General features: G+C 32.4%; 1 protein-coding gene across 6 annotated transcripts in view; it reads left to right on the forward strand.

The window, feature by feature from the left end:
• Positions 1-23646, forward strand: part of LOC136031433 (uncharacterized) — a 509032-nt gene that overhangs the window by 114176 nt on the left and 371210 nt on the right. For 5 of the 6 annotated variants that reach the window (XM_065711007.1, XM_065711006.1, XM_065711009.1 and 2 more), the window contains 4 exons: positions 2052-2360; positions 4412-4894; positions 10931-11239; positions 13529-13861. In XM_065711007.1, the coding sequence (XP_065567079.1) occupies positions 2052-2360; positions 4412-4894; positions 10931-11239; positions 13529-13861 (1434 nt within the window). Of the gene's footprint in view, positions 1-2051; positions 2361-4411; positions 4895-10930; positions 11240-13528; positions 13862-21588; positions 21669-23646 lie in introns of all 6 variants that reach the window. The other variant, XM_065711011.1, reaches the window with a different exon arrangement.

Consider the following 23646-nt stretch of genomic DNA (forward strand, 5'->3'; position numbering starts at 1 on the left):
ATTTGCAATCACCATCAACAAAGCTCAAGGTCAATCATTAGAAAAATGTGGTATAGATCTTAATACTGATTGTTTTTCCCATGGACAATTTTACGTTGCATGTTCAAGGGTCGGTAAACCTGACAATCTATTTATATGCGGCGACAATTGGACAGCGAAGAATGTTGTATATTTGCAAGTTTTACGTAGTTCAAAACACATATATAAATCTATCTATATTCATAGGTGGTACACAGGGACACAACTACAATGGCGCGTAACTGATAAGGCGCGTAACAACTTACGCGTGCTGGAGGGGGCACGAAGCACCCCCAACCATTAGGTTTTGGGGTGGCGCGAAGCGCCACCTCAACAGCTAGTTGAATATAAAAATGACTTGGCTCAAGCAATGCAAAATTTATTTTGACCAACAAAAAGGAAAGAATTGATGTAATAACCGGAAAAAATAATACTACTTGTTTCAACTACAAAAGAAACTTCCTAAAGCCTTAGCTATTATGATTGTTCCATCTAAATTAATCTTGGTGCAAATGTGACAATAGTCAGACCAACACTTTTGACAGTGGCCAGGTAAGAATCTGAACCATGGATGGTTCAAAATATCTGTTCTGAGCTGAAGATGAAGATATGTTGATATGATATATGATACTTTTCTAAGAAACTAATGAATATATTACGAACTTAGTTTATTGACCATAAATCCAAAGCAAACGAACTGGATGAATATTTTACTTAATTTAACTACATCTTAAAAATAACTTGAAGAAACATCATAGTTATATACACTATGTGAGGCCCCACTGATAGAGAGCTTACCGTTGTTAAGAAACATTTTATGAATGACGGATTATGGGTTTTGAGAAAATCATGTTCTTAGGCTATTCATAAGGGAGTAAACATGAAATAGTACATAAGAATAAAGGTCACGGAAAAGATTAAATATAGTCAAAAATAAGCTATTTCTGCAATAGGCGAAAAGTTTGCAGTATTCAAACACTGAATAGCCTGGTGGTTATTCAACCACTTATCCCCGTCTTAAATCGAAGTTGTTTAATTATTTAATGAATTTTACTATTTGATATTTTATAAATGTTTCGTATAATGTTTCAATTTGAAGGTTTTTCGTTACTAAATTCCCAAACATATTAAGCTCTTATTTCCGAACACAGTATTATCTAAGTTACATTCTTGAACATATTAAGCTCTTATTCAAAATTTAAACTATAACAAACTCTCATGCTGTGTAGTTTCTATTTATGTTTCAAGGTATTATTTTCTATTGTTATTTTGATGGATCCAAGAAATTCTATATATTACAGACAGTTAAAACTTTCAATTAAAATTGATTTTGCCTTGAAGCAAAGAATTTTATTCTTTCTATATTTTTCGATTACAAAATATTTGATTCACTGTGTATTTTATTTAATATTTTATATTGTCAGTTTACATTTTCTAGCACTATCCCAAATATGATTTGAGAAAACTTATATTCCTTTGAACGCACAAGAATTTGTTTCAATACCGATGAAGCCTTAGTTCCTGAACATAGTCTTCACTAATGCTTCTTATTTAGTTTTTTTTTCTTTGGCTATTGGGTTAATTCATCTTCTTATATATTTGCTTCGTTTCAATAGTTTTGTCTTTATATTATTTTAATTTTTGGGTTGGATAATACATAGATCAAGACTTAAGGGCCTGACCCCTGTAACTTTATGATTTTGATGATTTTATCACAATTATTCATCATTTCAATATTGTTAGAGTTTTTCCTTCGTTTTCTTACTGTTTGACGAAATTACCCATCTTACTCCCCCCCCCATGGTGCAAAAAGATAATCTATTCACAAAATAATTCAAGATTACTAAATGGCTATGATTACCAGGTAAGAGATATCTTGGTTCTTCGAAGGATATAATACGGGTTCTTACAAAACAGGTCCTTTTATTGTTTCCCTAGGTATTCCTGGAAACAAGGGTGAGTTGAATAATTTAACATTTTTATTTCCATCGCATATTTCTTGTTTCTATTTTATTTTTTTTATTTATTCTTAGGACGATCCTGAACATAAGAAATACGTCTGCAAAAAGAAATGTGAAAAGAAAAACAAAGGATGTAAAGAAGATCATCAATGTCGCCGATTATGCTCTGAAGATTGTATGAAATGTGAGGTCACAATCAAAGCTACATTACCTTGCGGACATGAGGCTAGAATAGAATGTGGGGCAGATATTCAAAAACACATCTGTACTGTTGAAGTTAAGCAGGTTTTCCCAAAATGCCTGCATAGCATCACTAAGCCATGTTATAAAGTTCAAGAATATGTTGACTTGAGTGAATCCTTCGAGGATTCTAAAAATCAGGTAATGTTTCTTAAAGAAAAAAATAAAGAGCTAAGCAAAAATAAACGTTCAGGTTAAATACGACTTTGAACAGAACGATCTGTTTTCTAATTTTTGGAGGATACTGTAATGTCTTATCAAATTAGTGTGGAAAACATTGTCACTTATGCGTTAAGCCATTCCCTGATTTCCAATATATGGTATTGAAAATATTTTTAAAATTTGATACAAACAGAATAAATAGATCGATAAAATAAGGAAAACCACAAGTAAAACAATCAAATCTTGATTAATTATTGAAAGTTTCCCCTTATCACTAAAGTATATTTTACTAACACTTTAGCCCCCTCGTACTTTATAACTTCTACTTGCCAAACTGAAATTCGTAATTTCACTTTCCTTTCAAAAAACTTCTAACACCGTATTTACACCTCGTGTAAAGAAAGTCTGTTGTCCTCATTTCTTTTATATTATGAATTAGGACCACTAAGCAAAAATCTAGTCTACCGTGCTATAATTTTCCCTAAGCTCAACCTAGTATTCAATTAACCTTTTTTTGTAGCAACTATTGCATTATTCCCTTATAATACATCTAAAGAAGAAAAATAGGGTCAATTGAAAACATTAATTATTTATTCTAAAAACCTTTTTCTTTCTCAAAAAGAATTTGTAAATGTAAAGAATTACATGAAACTAAAAACAATCAGGTATAAAGTCAATAATTGTTTCTTTGTTATAAACAGGGGTAGAGGTGACACCTTGAAGACTTTTTATCGCCACAGCATCGTTTTTGGCTTATTAAAACAAGTGATACTTCAAGGAATATATATTGTATATTCTTCACAAAATTAAAATTAAGAAAATGGCCATTACAGCCAAGATTATGAACATAACTAATGACATTCATGATAAACAACTGTAAGTAAGGAGCGACAAACCTCAGTAGTAACTGAATATTTCATACTATCCTTTACCTTTTCATCTTCACCGTTGTTGCAACTGAGAACTTACTAAAACATTTATTTTTAACTGTTTTACTTTTCCTATCCCCCAATTTCAAAGAAATCTCTTTTACTCAGTTCCATATTTGATATTTGTAAATACCCCACTCGCAAATCTTTTGAAAGCTGAGCTTATTAAAGGAAAACTCAAACAAAGGAATAACAGATCCAAAAGGAAGGAAGTCTTCGTATTGGTCACTATTCTACTCCTTTTCAACTCCGTCAAATATAAACGAGGGAAAACTTGAAAATGTATAGTTTAAACCTAAGAGTGCGTATTCACAATATTATTTTTGGGTAAGGCAAATACGGTATCTGGAATGTCCCACAAACCAACGAGAAATGATAAATCCTAAGAAGCCAATTCGTCAATAAATGCCTGACTAGACTTTTACGCAAGCACAAGATGCTCCACCTGAAATAGTAAAAGAAGACAGATTTGAATTAGCTGGTGATCAAAGAATATTGATTCAGCTTCTTCAAAAATGGAATAATTTGGGAAAAGAGGACCTAATGAGGTTAAAAGTGCTAAAGTATTTTTATCAAATCTTATTTCCCTTACATATAATATTTTGTATAAATATAAGATATACACTAAACTCTTTTCTCGAATTTCATATTTATGCTGCCGCATAATAACTCATACAATTCAGAAACCATATATATACGAGATATGTGGTAAGCAGTTCTTTTTTAATACTAAACTGCAATGTCAATTTTGCGATTCATCTTTCACTCCTAGTTGCCACTTATCTTACCATTTAAGAGTTCATACTCCAGAAAAGCCTTATATATACATAATATATTCTAGACAGTTTTTTTCGAAAATTTATATTGTCCAATCAATTGAGACTCCATACTAAAGAAAATCCTTTCACCTACAAAATACATGCAAAATAATTTTTTTCAAGCTTTACAAACCTTTAGTGCTTAACCCCAAAAAATTCATTAAAACCAAAAGAAATAAAAAGGAAAATACATTTTCATTAACATCTAAGATTTAATAAATATCAAGATTCCGTAAAATTTTCTATAAAACAGTCGGTTCCTGTTACTTCAATATTTTTGCAGGTTCATGATACGGTAACTCAAGTAACAAATGCCAGTGATTTTGCTGCTGTTACCAATAGAGGTTGTATGCAAAAATGTTACGCCATTTTGAACTGTGGTCATTTATGCCAAAGAATCTGTCATTTTGACGACCGAGATCACCTTCAATATCAATGCAACGAAACTTGTGACCGATATATCTGCTCTGAGAAGCATCGATGTCCTAGGAAATGTTTCGAAGAATGTGAAAAATGCATAATTAAAGTTGAGAAAACTTTACCCTGTGGCCACACAGCCACGCTACCCTGCTTTGTTGATAGTTTAGACTACAAGTGTATTAGACTACAAGTGTATACTTTAGATTGTGGTCATTTTATAAAACTGCAATGCCAAAACAGGCAACTACTCGCCCATTTTTCGACCTTTTGCAGTATTCCATGTAATATTCCATGCAACATTCCATTACCATGTGGACACCAATGTACCAGACAATGCCATCTAAATGTAAGTGTTTTGCTCAATAAATTATTTTCTTGTAAATTCATTGTATTAACCTTTCAATTCTTATCTATCTATATCTATATATATAAAAATAAGTTGTCTGTGGATCTGTGGATCGTGGATCAGGTGACGTCATGTTAGGCTAAAAAAAGTAAAAAACTAAAAACTAAAAAAAAAACTGAAAAAACTAAAAAAAGGCAAAAACTACAAAAAAAACTAAAAACTAAAAAAAAATAAAAAAGCTGAAAAACTAAAAAAACTAAAAAACTAAAAACTAAAAAAAAACCAGAAAAAAAGGAAAAAACTGAAAAATAGAAGAGAAAAAACGAAAAAAAACTAAAAAAGCTAAAAAAAAAGGTAAAAACCAATAAAAAACTAAAAAGAAAAAAAGGAAAAAAACTAAAAAAAATTTTCATCTAAAAAACTAAAAAAACTAAAAAAGGTAAAAACTAAAAGAACTAAAAAAGAAAAAAAAACTAAAAAAAGGAAAAAAACTGAAAAATAAAGGAGAAAAAGAAAACTAAAAAAATATAAATAAAAATAAAAAAACTAAAAAGATGAAAACTTCAAAAAAACTACAAAAAAAACTAAAAACTAATAAAAAAAATAAAAAAGCTAAAAAACTAAGAAAACTAAAAAAAGGTAAAAAACTAAAAAAACTAAAAACTAAAAAAAAACTAAACAAAGGAAAAAACTGAAAAATAGAAGAGAACCAATAAAAAACTAAAAAGAAAAAAAGGAAAAAAACTAAAAAAAATTTTCATCTAAAAAACTAAAAAAAACTAAAAAAGGTAAAAACTAAAAGAACTAAAAAAGAAAAAAAAACTAAAAAAAGGAAAAAAACTGAAAAATAAAGGAGAAAAAGAAAACTAAAAAAATATAAATAAAAATAAAAAAACTAAAAAGATGAAAACTTCAAAAAAACTACAAAAAAAAACTAAAAACTAATAAAAAAAATAAAAAAGCTAAAAAACTAAAAAAACTAAAAAAAGGTAAAAAACTAAAAAAACTAAAAACTAAAAAAAAACTAAAAAAAAGGAAAAAACTGAAAAATAGAAGAGAAAAAACGAAAAAAACTAAAAAAGCTAAAAAAAAGGTAAAAACCAATAAAAAACTAAAAAGAAAAAAAAGGAAAAAACTAAAAAAAATTCTCATCTAAAAAACTAAAAAAAACTAAAAAAGGTAAAAACTAAAAGAACTAAAAAAGAAAAAAAAACTAAAAAAAGGAAAAAAACTGAAAAATAAAGGAGAAAAAGAAAACTAAAAAAATATAAATAAAAACTAAAAGGAAAAAAGATAAAAACTAAAAAACCTAAAAAAAAGGTCAAAACCAATAAAAAAAAAACTAAAAGGAAAAAAAGGGAAAAAATTAAAAATTTATTTCATCATATACCAATTCAAAAACGAATGTATACCGGGATGACGACCGGGACACAGGGAATATAAATGACACAACTACAACGGGGAAGCCGGGGGGCATAGGGGGATATAAATGACGACCGGGACACCGGGACACGAGGAATATAAATGACGCCCGGGACATTCAAAGAGAAATCACAGACTGGGACACCGGGACACAAATGACGACCGGGACACAGGGAATATAAATGACGACCGGGACACAGGGACAAAACTACAAAGGGGACGCCGGGGTGCACAGGGGGATATATAAATGACGATGGTGACTCAGGGAATGGTCGATTAGCAATCACCATCAACAAATATATATATATATATATATATATATATATATATATATATATATATATATATATATATATATATATATATATATATATATATATATATATATATATATATATATATATATATATATATATATATATATATATCTATATTCACAGGTGGGACATAGGGACACAACTACAATGGCGCGTAACTAATATGGCGCGTAACGACTTACGCGCGCGGGGGGGCTTGGGGGGGGCGCGAAGCGCTCCCACCAACTAGGTGTTGGGGTGGCGCGAAGCGCCACCCCAACAGCTAGTATATATATAAAAATAAGTTGTATGTGTGTTATGTCTGTCGAGTGACGTCATGTCATCATCTCGTCATGAAGTTAGTTGTCGTCATGTTTGTTATGACGATGACGTCATTAAAGGTATTTAAGACATTCGTTCAAAGACAAATTTTTAATTGTAACAAGATCGTGGACGTAAAAATGTTTAACTGTAAAATGACTGAAGAACCTACGATGGCAACAGCCGAGGAAGCTGCTAAAAGAGTCTATGCCAAAAAACTTGCTGCTGATAGAGAAAGTAAGAAAAGAAAGCGTGCCGAGGAATCACCAGAACAGCAAGAAAACAGGTTTGTGCCTGATAGAGAAAGTAAGAACAGAAAGCGTGCCGAGGAATCCCAAGAGTACCGTGAAAACAGGCTTGCGGCTTCAAGAGATAATGCCAGATTAGGAATGTGCAATTTCCGTCAACGAAGGCGTGTCGAGGAACTACCAGAGCAAAGCGAAACCAGACTTGCTGCTAAAAGAGAAAGCGAAAAAAGAAGGCGTGCCGAGGAATCACAAGGGCAACGTGAAAACAGGCTTGCGGCTTCAAAAGATAATGCCAAAAGAAAGTGTGCCGAGGAATCACAAGAGCAACGTGAAAATTATCGCATAGCATTCAGGTACAGCCCAGTCGATGATTATAGTAGATGTGTTCAAATCGGGACTATGTCTAAAATTTGTCCCTACCGCAAGGACTTGAAATTTAAAGGTGAAACAATGGGAATGTGTTACGCCTCAGGAGAAGTTAAACTTCCTCAACTGGCTGCACCCCCAGAGCCATTGAAGACTTTGCTTACTGGAACTACGGCAGAATCTAAGCGTTTTTTTTATCAAAAATCAGTAAATATAACTCATGTTTCCAAATGCCTTCGTTTGGTGCCCAAATCGAAAATCCAGATCAATTTATGCCTACTTTCAAAGTAAAAGGGCAAATTTATCATATAGCAGGGTCCCTTCTACCATTCTCAGGCGAGAATCATAAATTTTTACAGTTGTACTTCATCAGTGATAGAAATTCTGAATTGAATGCACGTTGCGAAATTTCTCCCGACGTTGAAAGGACAATCGTTTCCCAATTGCAAAATCTTTTCCACAAAAATAATAATTTTGTGCGTCTACTCAAAACAGCCATCGATTTGATGCCTACTGATACGCATAAAATTGTTATTACCGCTGACAAAACGCCTTCTGGCCAACATGTGCGTAGATACAATGCTCCAACTATCGACGAAGTGGCAATCGTTATGATCGGTGATCAGTTTTTACCTCGAGATATTATTCTTCATAAGTGAAACGCTCAGTTGGTAAGAATTGCTGAAACTCATCGATGCTACGATGCCCTACAATATCCTATCATTTTTTGGGATGGAGCCGGTGGCTATCACTTTAATATTAAATTGATAAATCCAGCCACTAACAAAGAAATGAATAAGAAATGCAGTGCAATGCATTATTATTCCTATAGACTAATGATTCGGCAGGATGAAGACAATTATATTTTAAAATGCCATCAATTGTTTTAGCAATACATCGTTGATATGTATGCAAAAATTGAATCAGAACGTTTGCTATTTATCCGTCTGAATCCGACCAGGCGATTACAAAACGATGACTCTCGTCAAACATTTTCAGATCAATTGCTGGCAATTGGAAACGGAAAGCTCCCAGTAGACTCAATTTCAGGACGTATACAACTACCTGCTGAATTCTGTAATTTAGTGACGTCCAAAAATGAATTAATTGAAAAAGTATTTCCGAATATTCTAAACAATTATAAAAATAATAAACACGAAAGGTTTGCAATGGCACGCGACTTGCCGTAAAAAAAAAGCAATGGAAAACGTAATAGAGGCCACAATCTTGACCGGGCCTTTTGAGGGTGAGGCTGTTCTTATTCCTCTCATTCCCATGATTCCAACGGATCTGCCTTTTCAATTTAAAAGATTGCAAGTACCAGTTCGATTAGTATTTGCAATCACCATCAACAAAGCTCAAGGTCAATCATTAGAAAAATGTGGTATAGATCTTAATACTGATTGTTTTTCCCATGGACAATTTTACGTTGCATATTCAAGGGTCGGTAAACCTGACAATCTATTTATATGCAGCGACAATTGGACAGCGAAGAATGTTGTATATTTGCAAGTTTTACGTAGTTCAAAACACATATATAAATCTATCTATATTCATAGGTGGTACACAGGGACACAAATACAATGGCGCGTAACTGATATGGCGCGTAACAACTTACGCGTGCTGGAGGGGGCACGAAGCACCCCCAACCATTAGGTTTTGGGGTGGCGCGAAGCGCCACCTCAACAGCTAGTTGAATATAAAAATGACTTGGCTCAAGCAATGCAAAATTTATTTTGACCAACAAAAAGGAAAGAATTGATGTAATAACCGGAAAAAATAATACTACTTGTTTCAACTACAAAAGAAACTTCCTAAAGCCTTAGCTATTATGATTGTTCCATCTAAATTAATCTTGGTGCAAATGTGACAATAGTCAGACCAACACTTTTGACAGTGGCCAGGTAAGAATCTGAACCATGGATGGTTCAAAATATCTGTTCTGAGCTGAAGATGAAGATATGTTGATATGATATATGATACTTTTCTAAGAAACTAATGAATATATTACGAACTTAGTTTATTGACCATAAATCCAAACCAAACGAACTGGATGAATATTTTACTTAATTTAACTACATCTTAAAAATAACTTGAAGAAACACCATAGTTATATACACTATGTGAGGCCCCACTGATAGAGAGCTTAACGTTGTTAAGAAACATTTTATGAATGACGGATTATGGGTTTTGAGAAAATCATGTTCTTAGGCTATTCATAAGGGAGTAAACATGAAATAGTACATAAGAATAAAGGTCACGGAAAAGATTAAATATAGTCAAAAATAAGCTATTTCTGCAATAGGCGAAAAGTTTGCAGTATTCAAACACTGAATAGCCTGGTGGTTATTCAACCACTTATCCCCGTCTTAAATCGAAGTTGTTTAATTATTTAATGAATTTTACCATTTGATATTTTATAAATGTTTCGTATAATGTTTCAATTTGAAGGTTTTTCGTTACTAAATTCCCAAACATATTAAGCTCTTATTTCCGAACACAGTATTATCTAAGTTAAATTCTTGAACATATTAAGCTCTTATTCAAAATTTAAACTATAACAAACTCTCATGCTGTGTAGTTTCTATTTATGTTTCAAGGTATTATTTTCTATTGTTACTTTGATGGATCCAAGAAATTCTATATATTACAGACAGTTAAAACTTTCAATTAAAGTTGATTTTGCCTTGAAGCAAAGAATTTTATTCTTTCTATATTTTTCTATTACAAAATATTTGATTCACTGTGTATTTTATTTAATATTTTATATTGTCAGTTTACATTTTCTAGCAATATCCCAAATATGATTTGAGAAAACTTATATTCCTTTGAACGCACAAGAATTTGTTTCAATACCGATGAAGCCTTAGTTCCTGAACATAGTCTTTACTAATGCTTCTTATTTAGTTTTTTTTCTTTGGCTATTGGGTTAATTCATCTTCTTATATATTTGCTTCGTTTCAATAGTTTTGTCTTTATATTATTTTAATTTTTGGGTTGGATAATACATAGATCAAGACTTAAGGGCCTGACCCCTGTAACTTTATGATTTTGATGATTTTATCACAATTATTCATCGTTTGAATATTATTAGGGTTTTTTCTTCGTTTTCTTACTGTTTGACGAAATTACCCATCTTACTCCCCCCCCCATGGTGCAAAAAGATATCTATTCACAAAATAATTCAAGATTACTAAATGGCTAGGATTACCAGGTAAGAGATATCTTGGTTTTTCGAAGGATATAATACGGGTTCTTACAAAACAGGTCCTTTTATTGTTTCCCTAGGTATTCCTGGAAACAAGGGTGAGTTGAATAATTTAACATTTTTATTTCCATCGCATATTTCTTGTTTCTATTTTATTTTTTTTATTTATTCTTAGGACGATCCTGAACATAAGAAATACGTCTGCAAAAAGAAATGTGAAAAGAAAAACAAAGGATGTAAAGGAGATCATCAATGTCGCCGATTATGCTCTGAAGATTGTATGAAATGCGAGGTCACAATCAAAGCTACATTACCTTGCGGACATGAGGCTAGAATAGAATGTGGGGCAGATATTCAAAAACACATCTGTACTGTTGAAGTTAAGCAGGTTTTCCCAAAATGCCTGCATAGCATCACTAAGCCATGTTATAAAGTTCAAGAATATGTTGACTTGAGTGAATCCTTCGAGGATTCTAAAAATCAGGTAATGTTTCTTAAAGAAAAAAATAAAGAGCTAAGCAAAAATAAACGTTCAGGTTAAATACGACTTTGAACAGAACGATCTGTTTTCTAATTTTTGGAGGATACTGCAATGTCTTATCAAATTAGTGTGGAAAACATTGTCACTTATGCGTTAAGCCATTCCCTGATTTCCAATATATGGTATTGAAAATATTTTTAAAATTTGATACAAACAGAATAAATAGATCGATAAAATAAGGAAAACCACAAGTAAAACAATCAAATCTTGATTAATTATTGAAAGTTTCCCCTTATCACTAAAGTATATTTTACTAACACTTTAGCCCCCTCGTACTTTATAACTTCTACTTGCCAAACTGAAATTCGTAATTTCACTTTCCTTTCAAAAAACTTCTAACACCGTATTTACACCTCGTGTAAAGAAAGTCTGTTGTCCTCATTTCTTTTATATTATGAATTAGGACCACTAAGCAAAAATCTAGTCTACCGTGCTATAATTTTCCCTAAGCTCAACCTAGTATTCAATTAACCTTTTTTTGTAGCAACTATTGCATTATTCCCTTATAATACATCTAAAGAAGAAAAATAGGGTCAATTGAAAACATTAATTATTTATTCTAAAAACATTTTTCTTTCTCAAAAAGAATTTGTAAATGTAAAGAACTACGTGAAACTAAAGACAATCAGGTATAAAGTCAATAATTGTTTCTTTGTTATAAACAGGGGTAGAGGTGACACCTTGAAGACTTTTTATCGCCACAGCATCGCTTTTGGCTTATTAAAACAAGTGATACTTCAAGGAATATATATTGTATATTCTTCACAAAATTAAAATTAAGAAAATGGCCATTACAGCCAAGATTATGAACATAACTAATGACATTCATGATAAACAACTGTAAGTAAGGAGTGACAAACCTCAGTAGTAACTGAATATTTCATACTATCCTTTACCTTTTCATCTTACCTTAGCATCGTTTTTGGCTTATTAAAACAAGTGATACTTCAAGGAATATATATTGTATATTCTTCACAAAATTAAAATTAAGAAAATGGCCATTACAGCCAAGATTATGAACATAACTAATGACATTCATGATAAACAACTGTAAGTAAGGAGCGACAAACCTCAGTAGTAACTGAATATTTCATACTATCCTTTACCTTTTCATCTTCACCGTTGTTGCAACTGAGAACTTACTAAAACATTTATTTTTAACTGTTTTACTTTTCCTATCCCCCAATTTCAAAGAAATCTCTTTTACTCAGTTCCATATTTGATATTTGTAAATACCCCACTCGCAAATCTTTTGAAAGCTGAGCTTATTAAAGGAAAACTCAAACAAAGGAATAACAGATCCAAAAGGAAGGAAGTCTTCGTATTGGTCACTATTCTACTCCTTTTCAACTCCGTCAAATATAAACGAGGGAAAACTTGAAAATGTATAGTTTAAACCTAAGAGTGCGTATTCACAACATTATTTTTGGGTAAGGCAAATACGGTATCTGGAATGTCCCACAAGCCAACGAGAAATGATAAATCCTAAGAAGCCAATTCGTCAATAAATGCCTGACTAGACTTTTACGCAAGCACAAGATGCTCCACCTGAAATAGTAAAAGAAGACAGATTTGAATTAGCTGGTGATCAAAGAATATTGATTCAGCTTCTTCAAAAATGGAATAATTTGGGAAAAGAGGACCTAATGAGGTTAAAAGTGTTTAAACCATGTGAATGAAAATTTTTGGCAAAAGTATTTTTATCAAATCTTATTTCCCTTACATATAATATTTTGTATAAATATAAGATATACACTAAACTCTTTTCTCGAATTTCATATTTATGCTGCCGCATAATAACTCATACAATTGAGAAACCATATATATACGAGATATGTGGTGAGCAGTTCTTTTTTAATATTAAACTGCAATGTCAATTTTGCGATTCATCTTTCACTCCTAGTTGCCACTTATCTTACCATTTAAGAGTTCATACTCCAGAAAAGCCTTATATATACATAATATATTCTAGACAGTTTTTTTCGAAAATTTATATTGTCCAATCAATTGAGACTCCATACTAAAGAAAATCCTTTCACCTACAAAATACATGCAAAATAATTTTTTTCAAGCTTTACAAACCTTTAGTGCTTAACCCCAAAAAATTCATTAAAACCAAAAGAAATAAAAAGGAAAATACATTTTCATTAACATCTAAGATTTAATAAATATTAAGATTCCGTAAAATTTTCTATAAAACAGTCGGTTCCTGTTCCTTCAATATTTTTGCAGGTTCATGATACAGTAACTCAAGTAACAAATGCCAGTGATTTTGCTGCTGTTACCAATAGAGGTTGTATGCAAAAATGTTACGCCATTTTGAACTGTGGTCATTTATGCCAAAGAATCTGTCATTTTGACGACCGAGATCACCTTCAATATCAATGCAACGAAACTTGTGACCGATATATCTGCTCTGAGAAGCATCGATGTCCTAGGAAATGTTTCGAAGAATGTGAAAAATGCATAATAGAAGTTGAGACATTTTTACCCTGTGGCCACACAGTCACGGAATCTTGGTGCAAATGTGACAATAGTCAGACCAACACTTTTGACAGTGGCCAGGTAAGAATCTGAACCATGGATGGTTCAAAATATCTGTTCTGAGCTGAAGATGAAGATATGTTGATATGATATATGATACTTTTCTAAGAAACTAATGAATATATTAAGAACTTAGTTTATTGACCATAAATCCAAAGCAAACGAACTGGATGAATATTTTACTTAATTTAACTACATCTTAAAAATAACTTGAAGAAACATCATAGTTATATACACTATGTGAGGCCCCACTGATAGAGAGCTTATCGTTGTTAAGAAACATTTTATGAATGACGGATTATGGGTTTTGAGAAAATCATGTTCTTAGGCTATTCATAAGGGAGTAGACATGAAATAGTGCATAAGAATAAAGGTCACGGAAAAGATTAAATATAGTCAAAAATAAGCTATTTCTGCAATAGGCGAAAAGTTTGCAGTATTCAAACACTGAATAACCTGGTGGTTATTCAAACACTTATCCCCGTCTTAAATCGAAGTTGTTTGATTATTTAATGAATTTTACTATTTGATATTTTATAAATGTTTCGTATAATGTTTCAATTTGAAGGTTTTTCGTTACTAAATTCCCAAACATATTAAGCTCTTATTTCCCAACACAGTATTATCTAAGTTACATTCTTGAACATATTAAGCTCTTATTCAAAATTTAAACTATAACAAACTCTCATGCTGTGTAGTTTCTATTCGAGGATTCTAAAAATCAGGTAATGTTTCTTAAAGAAAAAAATAAAGAGCTAAGCAAAAATAAACGTTCAGGTTAAATACGACTTTGAACAGAACGATCTGTTTTCTAATTTTTGGAGGATACTGTAATGTCTTATCAAATTAGTGTGGAAAACATGGTCACCTATTTATGCCGTAACCTATTCCTGAATTTCCGATATATGCTATTGAAAATATTTTTGAAATTTAATACAAACACAATAAATAGATCGATAAAATAAGGAAAACTAAAAGTAAAACAATCAAATCTTGATTAATTATTGAAAGTTTCCCCTTATTACTAAAGTATATTTTACTAATACTTTAACCCCCTCATACCTTATAACTTTTACTAGCCTAATGGACATTCGTAATTTCACTGTCCTTTCAACAAACTTCTAACACCGTATGTACACCGCGTATAAAAACAGTCTGTTGTCCACATTTATTTTATATTATGAATTTTGACCTCTAAGCAAAAATTTAGTCTACCATTCCAGCCAAGATTCTGAAAAGAACTAATTCGTGATAACCAACTGCAAGTAAAGAGCGACAAACCTCAGCACTAACCAAAACGTTAAAATGGAATTTTGATATTAACATATACATATATATATATATATATATATATATATATATATATATATATATATATATATATATATATATATATATATATATATATATATATATATATATATATATATATATATATATATATGTTATTATGTATATATATATATATATATATATATATATATATATATATATATATATATATATATATATGCTGTTGCGTTGGTGATTTCTCTTTTCATGATATATATATATATTTATATATATATATATATATATATATATATATATATATATATATATATATATATATATATATCAAAAGAATTGGCTTATTATAATGATTAATCACAAATCTTTTCCCGCAAAATAAGAAAAGTAAAGTACTCCGTTGAACAAAAAATTGAGCAAAATTAGAACGAAATTATATACGAAGCATAAAAATACCACAAATTAGCATCAATAAACAAATGAAACCAAAAACCAACAGAAATTATAATAAATAACTGAGCCAGGCTCAAAATTAGCAGAAATTAACATGAGTAGAGCTCACAACCCCTGTGCCTTCTCAAGGCCAGAACATAATTTGTACTTAACTGAAAAAAATAATTTATATGTTTTTACTTTTATAACTTCAAAAATTATGAATATTTTTAGGAATAAGTATGAGCATATCTATATTAAACTGACCATGTATATTCATTGTGTTTTGGTAAAGTGCAAATTATGTTCTGGCCTTGAAAAGGCATTGGGGTTATGAGCCCTACTCATTTTATTTCTGCTCAATTGAATTTGACTCGGCTATTTGAAATAATTTATGTTTGTTTTGGGTTTCAGTTATTTATTGATGCTGATTTATGGTAGTTTTACGCTTGTTAGATTTTTTTATTCTATTTTGGTTATTTTGGTTTAATGGAATTCTTTATTTTTCTTTGATAGACTTATTTTGTTGAATTTTTTTAGATTAATTTCTGTTCATTCTATTTTTACATAGTCTGTTTCAGGGGAAAAATTATTTAGATCTTTTCGGTTTTTTCTTTAAGAATTTATAGTTTGGTCTGCTATTTGTTTGCTAGAGAACCTTTTTCACCAATTTTAACAACATACATTCTTTTGAAAATCTTGCAAGAAATAATAGTGTTTAATTAAGTTGTATACCTTCTCTAGTGAACCTGAAAAATAAACTTGTACCATTCCCAAAAAAAATCTATCTATGCTCTTTGGCAACCTGGATACAATTACGTACTTTAGTTTTAGTTAAATTTTATGAGAAGAACTAGTAATAAAAGTAGCCTCAAAGTTTCGAACTTAATACCCTCAGTCGTTGTTGAGTCCTGATATGTCTTATTGGCAACCAGCCTAAACACAGTGCATTTTAATATAAACTTAAAGCAAAATATAGTTTTAAGCATAATGGGCCAATTTTGTAACTGTGTGTGTGGGGGGGGGGTGACCTACGCCATAGCCTAAGAGAAATGGTTACTAGACTGTTCTGTAATACTGAGCTAAATGGCTGTCATAAAATTTTGATTGGAAGTGTTTGGAAAATCTGACTTCCAAATTATAAGGAAGGCTGATTGTCATTTAATAATTTTTGAATCTTAAATGGGGCACTAGAAATTATAATTTCCAATCAAACTAACTCTTGTAAAATTTGAGTGATATTACTAGATAAGACAGAGAAGCACTGCCTATTATATTGCTTATTTAACCTATTAATACCTGGATGCATATTGTTTTTTTTGTTGTTTAGTTAAAACTGCTACTAAACATTCCCTAACAGTTTCAACTTAATAGCATTAGTTTCATTACAGTATTTGTAGAAGTAGTACTAAAAGTATACACATAATGTCTACCGGCTAATTCAAAATCCACCACAACTTACCCTGAAAGTTCTAATTGAATAATTTAAGCCGTTAATATGTTATTGCTTTGTCATCCTTTTGACTTTCTACATAATCACATTTCGTTTTGATTTAAATTAACATCCGCCGAAATATTCCTTTAAAGCTTTACCTTAATATCCTTAGCTTTTGTATTAGCAATAGTTGTAGTAACAGTAGTAACATTAGATGCAGTATGCACATAGCACCTTTTCATGTGTTGAACATCCCTTTCAACATACCGTGAAAGTTTCAGTTTAATACCCTCAACCGTTCCTGAAGCATTGTTGATACGTCCTCTTGACAACCTATGTAGGCATAGTGTGTCTCTATTTAGCTTAATACAGCTTCAGCACTACCAAAAATTTTAGCCCTAATACCTTTAGCTTTAGAAGCAGTAGCAGTAGTAGCACTACTAGTTATAGTTGTATCAATATTAGTAGTAGCATTAGAAATAAAAGTAATAGGCTCAGTTTTATTATTAGTAGTATTCCAAAAAGCTTCATATGCACCCTGGAAATAACTTACAGTCCTTTTTTTAGGGCTTTTCTTAGGGGGTTCTGTCAACCATGGAGGCATTGTTATGTATTCTTTGGACTATTTTGAACAATTGAGCTATTTCACAGTTTTAATCACATATTATGGTGAAAATAGGGGTGGTTGAAGGGGGCTAGCTTTCTCGATCGCATTTGCCTCTTAAAAATTTAATTTTATTTGTTTTGGGTTTCATTTATTCTTTAATAGTAATTCCTGGTCGTTTTGATTTTGAATTATTATAGTGTTTTGTTTCTTGTAGTTTTAACCTTAATATGGCCTTTACTTTACTTTGAAAAAACTTTTCTTCGGTTTTGTTTTAATTAACTACAATAAACACCAGAAAGTTTGGGCACCTTTTGAAGGTGCACCATTGGGCACCTTTGCTGAAATTATCTACCTTTTTCGAAGAAAAATCCTGCTAGACAATTTGATCCCTGCTGAAAATTTCCCTCTGACAATTCCCTCATGAAATTCTCTCCATATGTAAATTTGGGTGTCCAGAGATAAATAAAGACAATTGAAAAAAATTTTGTGCTCGAATTCAGAATAGACTTCACAGAGCCTTTCCTCCCCACTTGAAATTCTCCCTTAGGAAATTCCTCTCCCATCAGTGAATTCCATTGCAAAAAATGTCCGTATGCTGCCCAATAATAAATATCAACAGTAAACAATGGAAAAATTGCAAAACTTACAGCCCTTTCTCTAAGGGTTCAGGGTGGTCATGTTATATGCGGAGTTGTAGTTGTTGGACCTTTCAATTATGATGAACCTAATGGCAATCTCAAAATTTCACAAGGATGTGTTTTGGGAAAAAGGCGCCATGGGAAGGGGGCTTGCTGCCCTCCATTCTGTTTGTTACTTAATAGGGCAATTAAAATTAAATTGTTTGTTCAAATGAGCTATCTCTCGATGTCTTAGGACCCTTGGCTCAATGCGATCATCCTTGGGGAAAAAAAAGACAACAAACAGCATGCACTCTTCATCTTTGTTGGACAAAAACTCCACAATTCTAATTTTTTATAAGTGATAACTTCAAATCTTCACAGCATGAGTGTTGTGTAGTTAGGGAGGGGGCAGATCCAACAAAGGATGCATTTTAACACATAACAATCCTAACTGTCACTGGACCCCCAGATAAATACATAAGTAGCTCTAATGAAGAGGGAAGGATGCAGGAATTAATCCCTCTTGGTTTCCAAAAATACATCTGGTCTACGTTGTTATTATAAAAGAAAAGAGTAACTTTAAGCCCAAAAATGAGCAGAGTTCATTTTGAATAGGTGGGGAAATCTTCCATCCTCAACCATGTTCCTCTCGTGGTCATAGAAACTTCAAAGGATGGTCATTCAAACAAAAATTATCTTTTCTAGTCCTGGTTTTTAAAGTCGAAAGTGATTGGAGACCAGCCAGCCCCTTTCATAGAACAGTTTTAATATCTGGTCGTTTGGTTACCCTTTGAGGTATATCCTTTGTATTTCCTCTGTGGCTGCTCATTTTTGTGCGTTTGCTAGTTTTAATAGTCAAAAGAAACTGGAGGGCAAGCAGTTCTCATCCCTTGTCACTTCCTGCTAACCTACCCCAAAAGATATTCGACCAAATTTTGAGACTACCATTTTGCTAATCAAAGTTCAAAGGTGCATTAGCTATACATTTGCTTATGATATAACCCCCTATAGCCCCTGGGGTAAGAGCTGTAAGTGTTGCAATTTGTAAATTATTGCATATGGGTAAGTTATTTGGAAGGGGTGGGCATTTTTCATCCTGGTATTCTTAAAAGGCTGTGGACATTAAGACTTTGCTTTCAGGGAATACCAAGTTAAACCAAAACCTACTAAGTGAATACAAGCTATCACAAGGACGTTTCTAAGGAATGGCTTAGGGTAATAAGTTAAAAATTTTAGGAAATCATGAACTAACCTAAAGGCTCTAGGTTAATACTTCTGCTAAAAAAAAATTATTACTATCATTTCTACTACACCAATTGCTACTAATGCTGCTACTACTAGTACTACTACTATTGATACTACAATTGCTACCATCTTGATACTATTTCCAATGCTAAGAATTAAATTGAAACTTATAGAGTATGTTATGGGGGACACCAAAAGACATTTTGAGCACACTACTACTATTACCTCTTCTTCGGCTACTGCTACTAAGACTATTACTGATACTGCTGCTGCTATAAATACTTGGGACAAGGGTATTGAAGCAAAACTTCAGGGAATATTAATGGATGCACAATTAAATAATTAACACAATATGTGCACGCAACGATTTTATTTTCACGCATGAATATTTCAAAACTAAGTGATTTCACACTATAGGACGCTATGAAACCAGAGGCTGAAGCGGAAAAAAAAACTGAAATTAGGTTAACCTTCGAATGAGATAGCATCTATATTTAAGAGTATTTATCGGATTCAAAATTGACGAACAATAATTCTTGATTCAAAAGTGAATATAATGATTAAAACCATCTTAACGGATGGCATGAGAGCAATCATCAACTACGTGAAGGAAATTATCGCTCTTGTGAAAACCTTAGCAAATCCTGAAATATTGCAAATACATCGTTTTCACAACCTAGATAGACATAGTGTCTTTTGATTAACTTAATATCCTGTCGACCTGTCTTTAAAGTTTCAAAAAGATCCCTAGAAGTTTGGATATGTCCTTTTGACAATCTTAGACGCAAATTGGGTCGTCAAATTTATTTGAGCGTTCCAACCAATATATTATGGAACTTCCAACGAAATACCTTTGTTCTTTCCCAGAATGTAGGATAAAAGTCATTTTCACAGCCTGGATTCTATAATGTTTTATGAATTATTTTCGAAAATTCAGCTTATCTATTTTCTTTATCAGAAATAGATCTTGTTTATAGTTTATTCCATAAATTGATATTTTCTTATTTAAATGTATACTTCTCAAATAAGGGAGTATAATAAAATTATCTCATCAATTTGACAGATGTGTATTTAATTCCATAAGCGTTTGAAAGCTAAATGTATTTAGCTATTAGTTTTTTTGGCAAAATTCTCAAATAGTGCTGTAATTGCTCTAACATTCTAATTAACAGCCAAGAAAACGTTCGAGAATGGGGAGCAGTACAGAGGACATGAGTGTATATATTAAGGTAGAGGGATCAAAAGAGTAGGAAGATAGTAATAAAATGAGCATAAGAATTCCGTAGGATCAACTGAGGAGGAGGAGTAATTCTTCCATGAATCTTATGGTAATATATCTTGTTTGACAGTAGGGATATCCAATCTAGAATTGGCTAGAAAAAGTTTAAACTAACACATCTGGCTTGTAATATGTCTATCTTAACAATTATTCTCAAAAACTAAGTTTATTGTCTTACAAAGATCAATTATGTTATCACAACAATAAAAGTGATAGGCACTGTATGGTCGGAGTTTGTAGATGATTTTTATAGTTTAGTTTAACTTGAGACTGATCTGGTGGGTTCTGAATGTTAAGTGGGGAATCTTTTACATAAAAATTTTAGTCTGGAAGGGTCCTGGCCTCTGAGATACCTAGTACGTATACTAAAATAGCTCAATTTCGATGTTATACGACTTCAGAATCATTTGAACATAAATTCAGGTAGTTTGCTAGAATGGTCCCATCCTTTTTATGTAGGTTCATGTCGTAACACTGGCCTCTAGATGGCGATGTTACAGTCTTTTTACTTATGAAACGTGCACTAAAGCCTTAGATTCCTATTCAACTTTAAATTTGTTTCCAGTCGTTAGGACTGTAGGATAAGCTATTCATTTCTCTCTACGCTAGATCCCCAGCATGAGCAATAAGTAAAGAAATTCAGGTGCTATTATTGTACTACCGTTCCAATCAGTATCTCTACTGTCTTTTTGATATAATTCAATATTTTCTGAAACAATATTAACAATAAACTCCTAAATAATTTAAAAATAAAGAGACATAAGTAAACCTTCAAAACATCTTTTTTATAAATTGAAGAAAGGGTTTCTTCGTAGCACTAAGATAGTTTTCCTATCCTAGACTATACCTGAATCCTCCTGGTTATCCTGGCTATGGCCCAGATCCTCAGCGAAGCAAACTGAAGACACGTCAAGTGTGAGGTATAAGCAATGTCTTTTTATTCGTTTTTAGTCTACAGGTATTTGCGTAGTACTTTTTTTGAAATTCCAATTAAACAATAGTTTCACCTGAGAATTAAAAAGATTAAATAGTATAAGAAAAAATAATTATGAAATTAATAACCTATGTATCACTGGTGATTTAAAAAATGGATAAATTGATGAATGCAGCTAAAGTCTTATTCCCAAGAAGTTACAAACTGAAAAATAATTTAAAATAAAATAGAAATAACATCGGTTAAACATACTTTCAAATAAAAAAAATAGTAAGTAAGATTTTGTCTACCTTGATATTACTGGATAGCAAAGTGTATCTTTAAATTACACTTCGTGTGTTTGCTTACGCATTGAATACAAATACTAGGGGCAACCAAACTGCTTTAAAATGTTTCAAAGATTAACTTAAATCACTGGCACCGCTTTCAGTACAGAGAAACCTGACAGAACAAAAATCAAACAAGCTAAGCGTGTCAATATGTAATTAAAAATATCTTTAATCCATAGGGTAGCCGTCTGTCTTTCTTGTGGGGGTTTTGGGGAGCCAACCCCTGAGAGGAAAGATGCTCTAACCCAAAAACCGCTTGATTTGGACGAGGAAGAAGAAACGAGGAAACTAGAGACCTCTAAGTGGCTTGAAAATCATTTTGGTAGTGAATCTTCACAGTAAGCTCCCTCTCCAGTTTTAACAAGAAACATTTTAATTATTTTCGTCAAGAAAATTTTTATATAATGATTAATTACCCGTCTATCCAAAGACTTGGGGTTTTTTTCGTTTTTTTTTCACAACTTGTTAAAGCTTGTAATATGTAATATAAGCACAGATAGTGCCCCGTGCCATGGCCACTTTTATATCATACTAGCTGTTGAGGTGGCGCTTCGCTCCACCCCAACACCTAGTTGGTGGGAGTGCTTCGCGCCCCCCCCCCAAGCCCCCCCGCGCGCGTAAGTCGTTACGTGCCATATTAGTTACGCGCCATTGTAGTTGTGTCCCTGTGTCCCACCTGTGAATAAAGATTGATATATATATTTTTAACTACGTAAAACTTGCAAATATACAACATTCTTGGATGTCCCATTGTCTGTGCATATAAATATATTTTCAGGTTTACAATGATTGCCCTTGAGCTTTGTTGATGGTGATTGCTAATTGAACATTCCCTCTGTCCCCGTCGTCATTTTTATATCCCCCTGTGCCCCCCGACGTCCCCGTATTCAGATCTATACCTCATTATTCTAATGATGTGTCCCTGTGTCTCGGTCGTCATTTATATTCCCTGTGTCCCGGTTGTCATTTGTGTCCCGGTGTCCCAGTCTGTAATTTCTCTTTGAGTGTCGCGGTCGTCATTTATATTCCCTGTGTCCCGGTGTCCCGGTCGTCATTTTTGTCCCGGTCATCATTTGTGTTCCGGTGTCCCGGTCTGTAATTTCTCTTTGAGTGTCCTGGTCGTCATTTATATTCCCTGTGTCCCGGTCGTCATTTGTGTCCCGGTGCTTTGTTGATGGTGATTGCTAATCGAACATTCCTTGTGCCCCGGTCGCTTTCTCTTTGAGTGTCCCGGTCATCATTTATATTCCCTATGTCCCAGTCGTCATTTGTGTCCCGATGTCCCGGTCTGTAATTTCGTCAGTCGACAAACATGACGTCAGTCAACACACAAAAATGACGTCACTCGACAGACACACAGACAACTTATTTTTATATATATAGATATTGAGAAGTAATATTTTTAGCAAGGTGTAACCAATTTTATTTTTTTTTGTTTGGGGGGGGGGGGATATTTTTCTTGGGTGCAATTACAAAAAAAAACTTTTAAAAACGCATTAAATATTTGTTTATATTCTTTGTTGTTACGTTTTTAGGAGTTCGGTAAAAATTCTGGAGGTGGGGGGTTAAAACTCGGTACTCTCCCCCTCCCTGGATACGCCTTTATTTTCAGATGAGTAGGCCAAAACACTTATT

This window comes from Artemia franciscana, chromosome 9 (genome assembly GCF_032884065.1).
Source record: "Artemia franciscana chromosome 9, ASM3288406v1, whole genome shotgun sequence".
Classification (NCBI taxonomy): Eukaryota; Metazoa; Arthropoda; class Branchiopoda; order Anostraca; family Artemiidae; genus Artemia; species Artemia franciscana.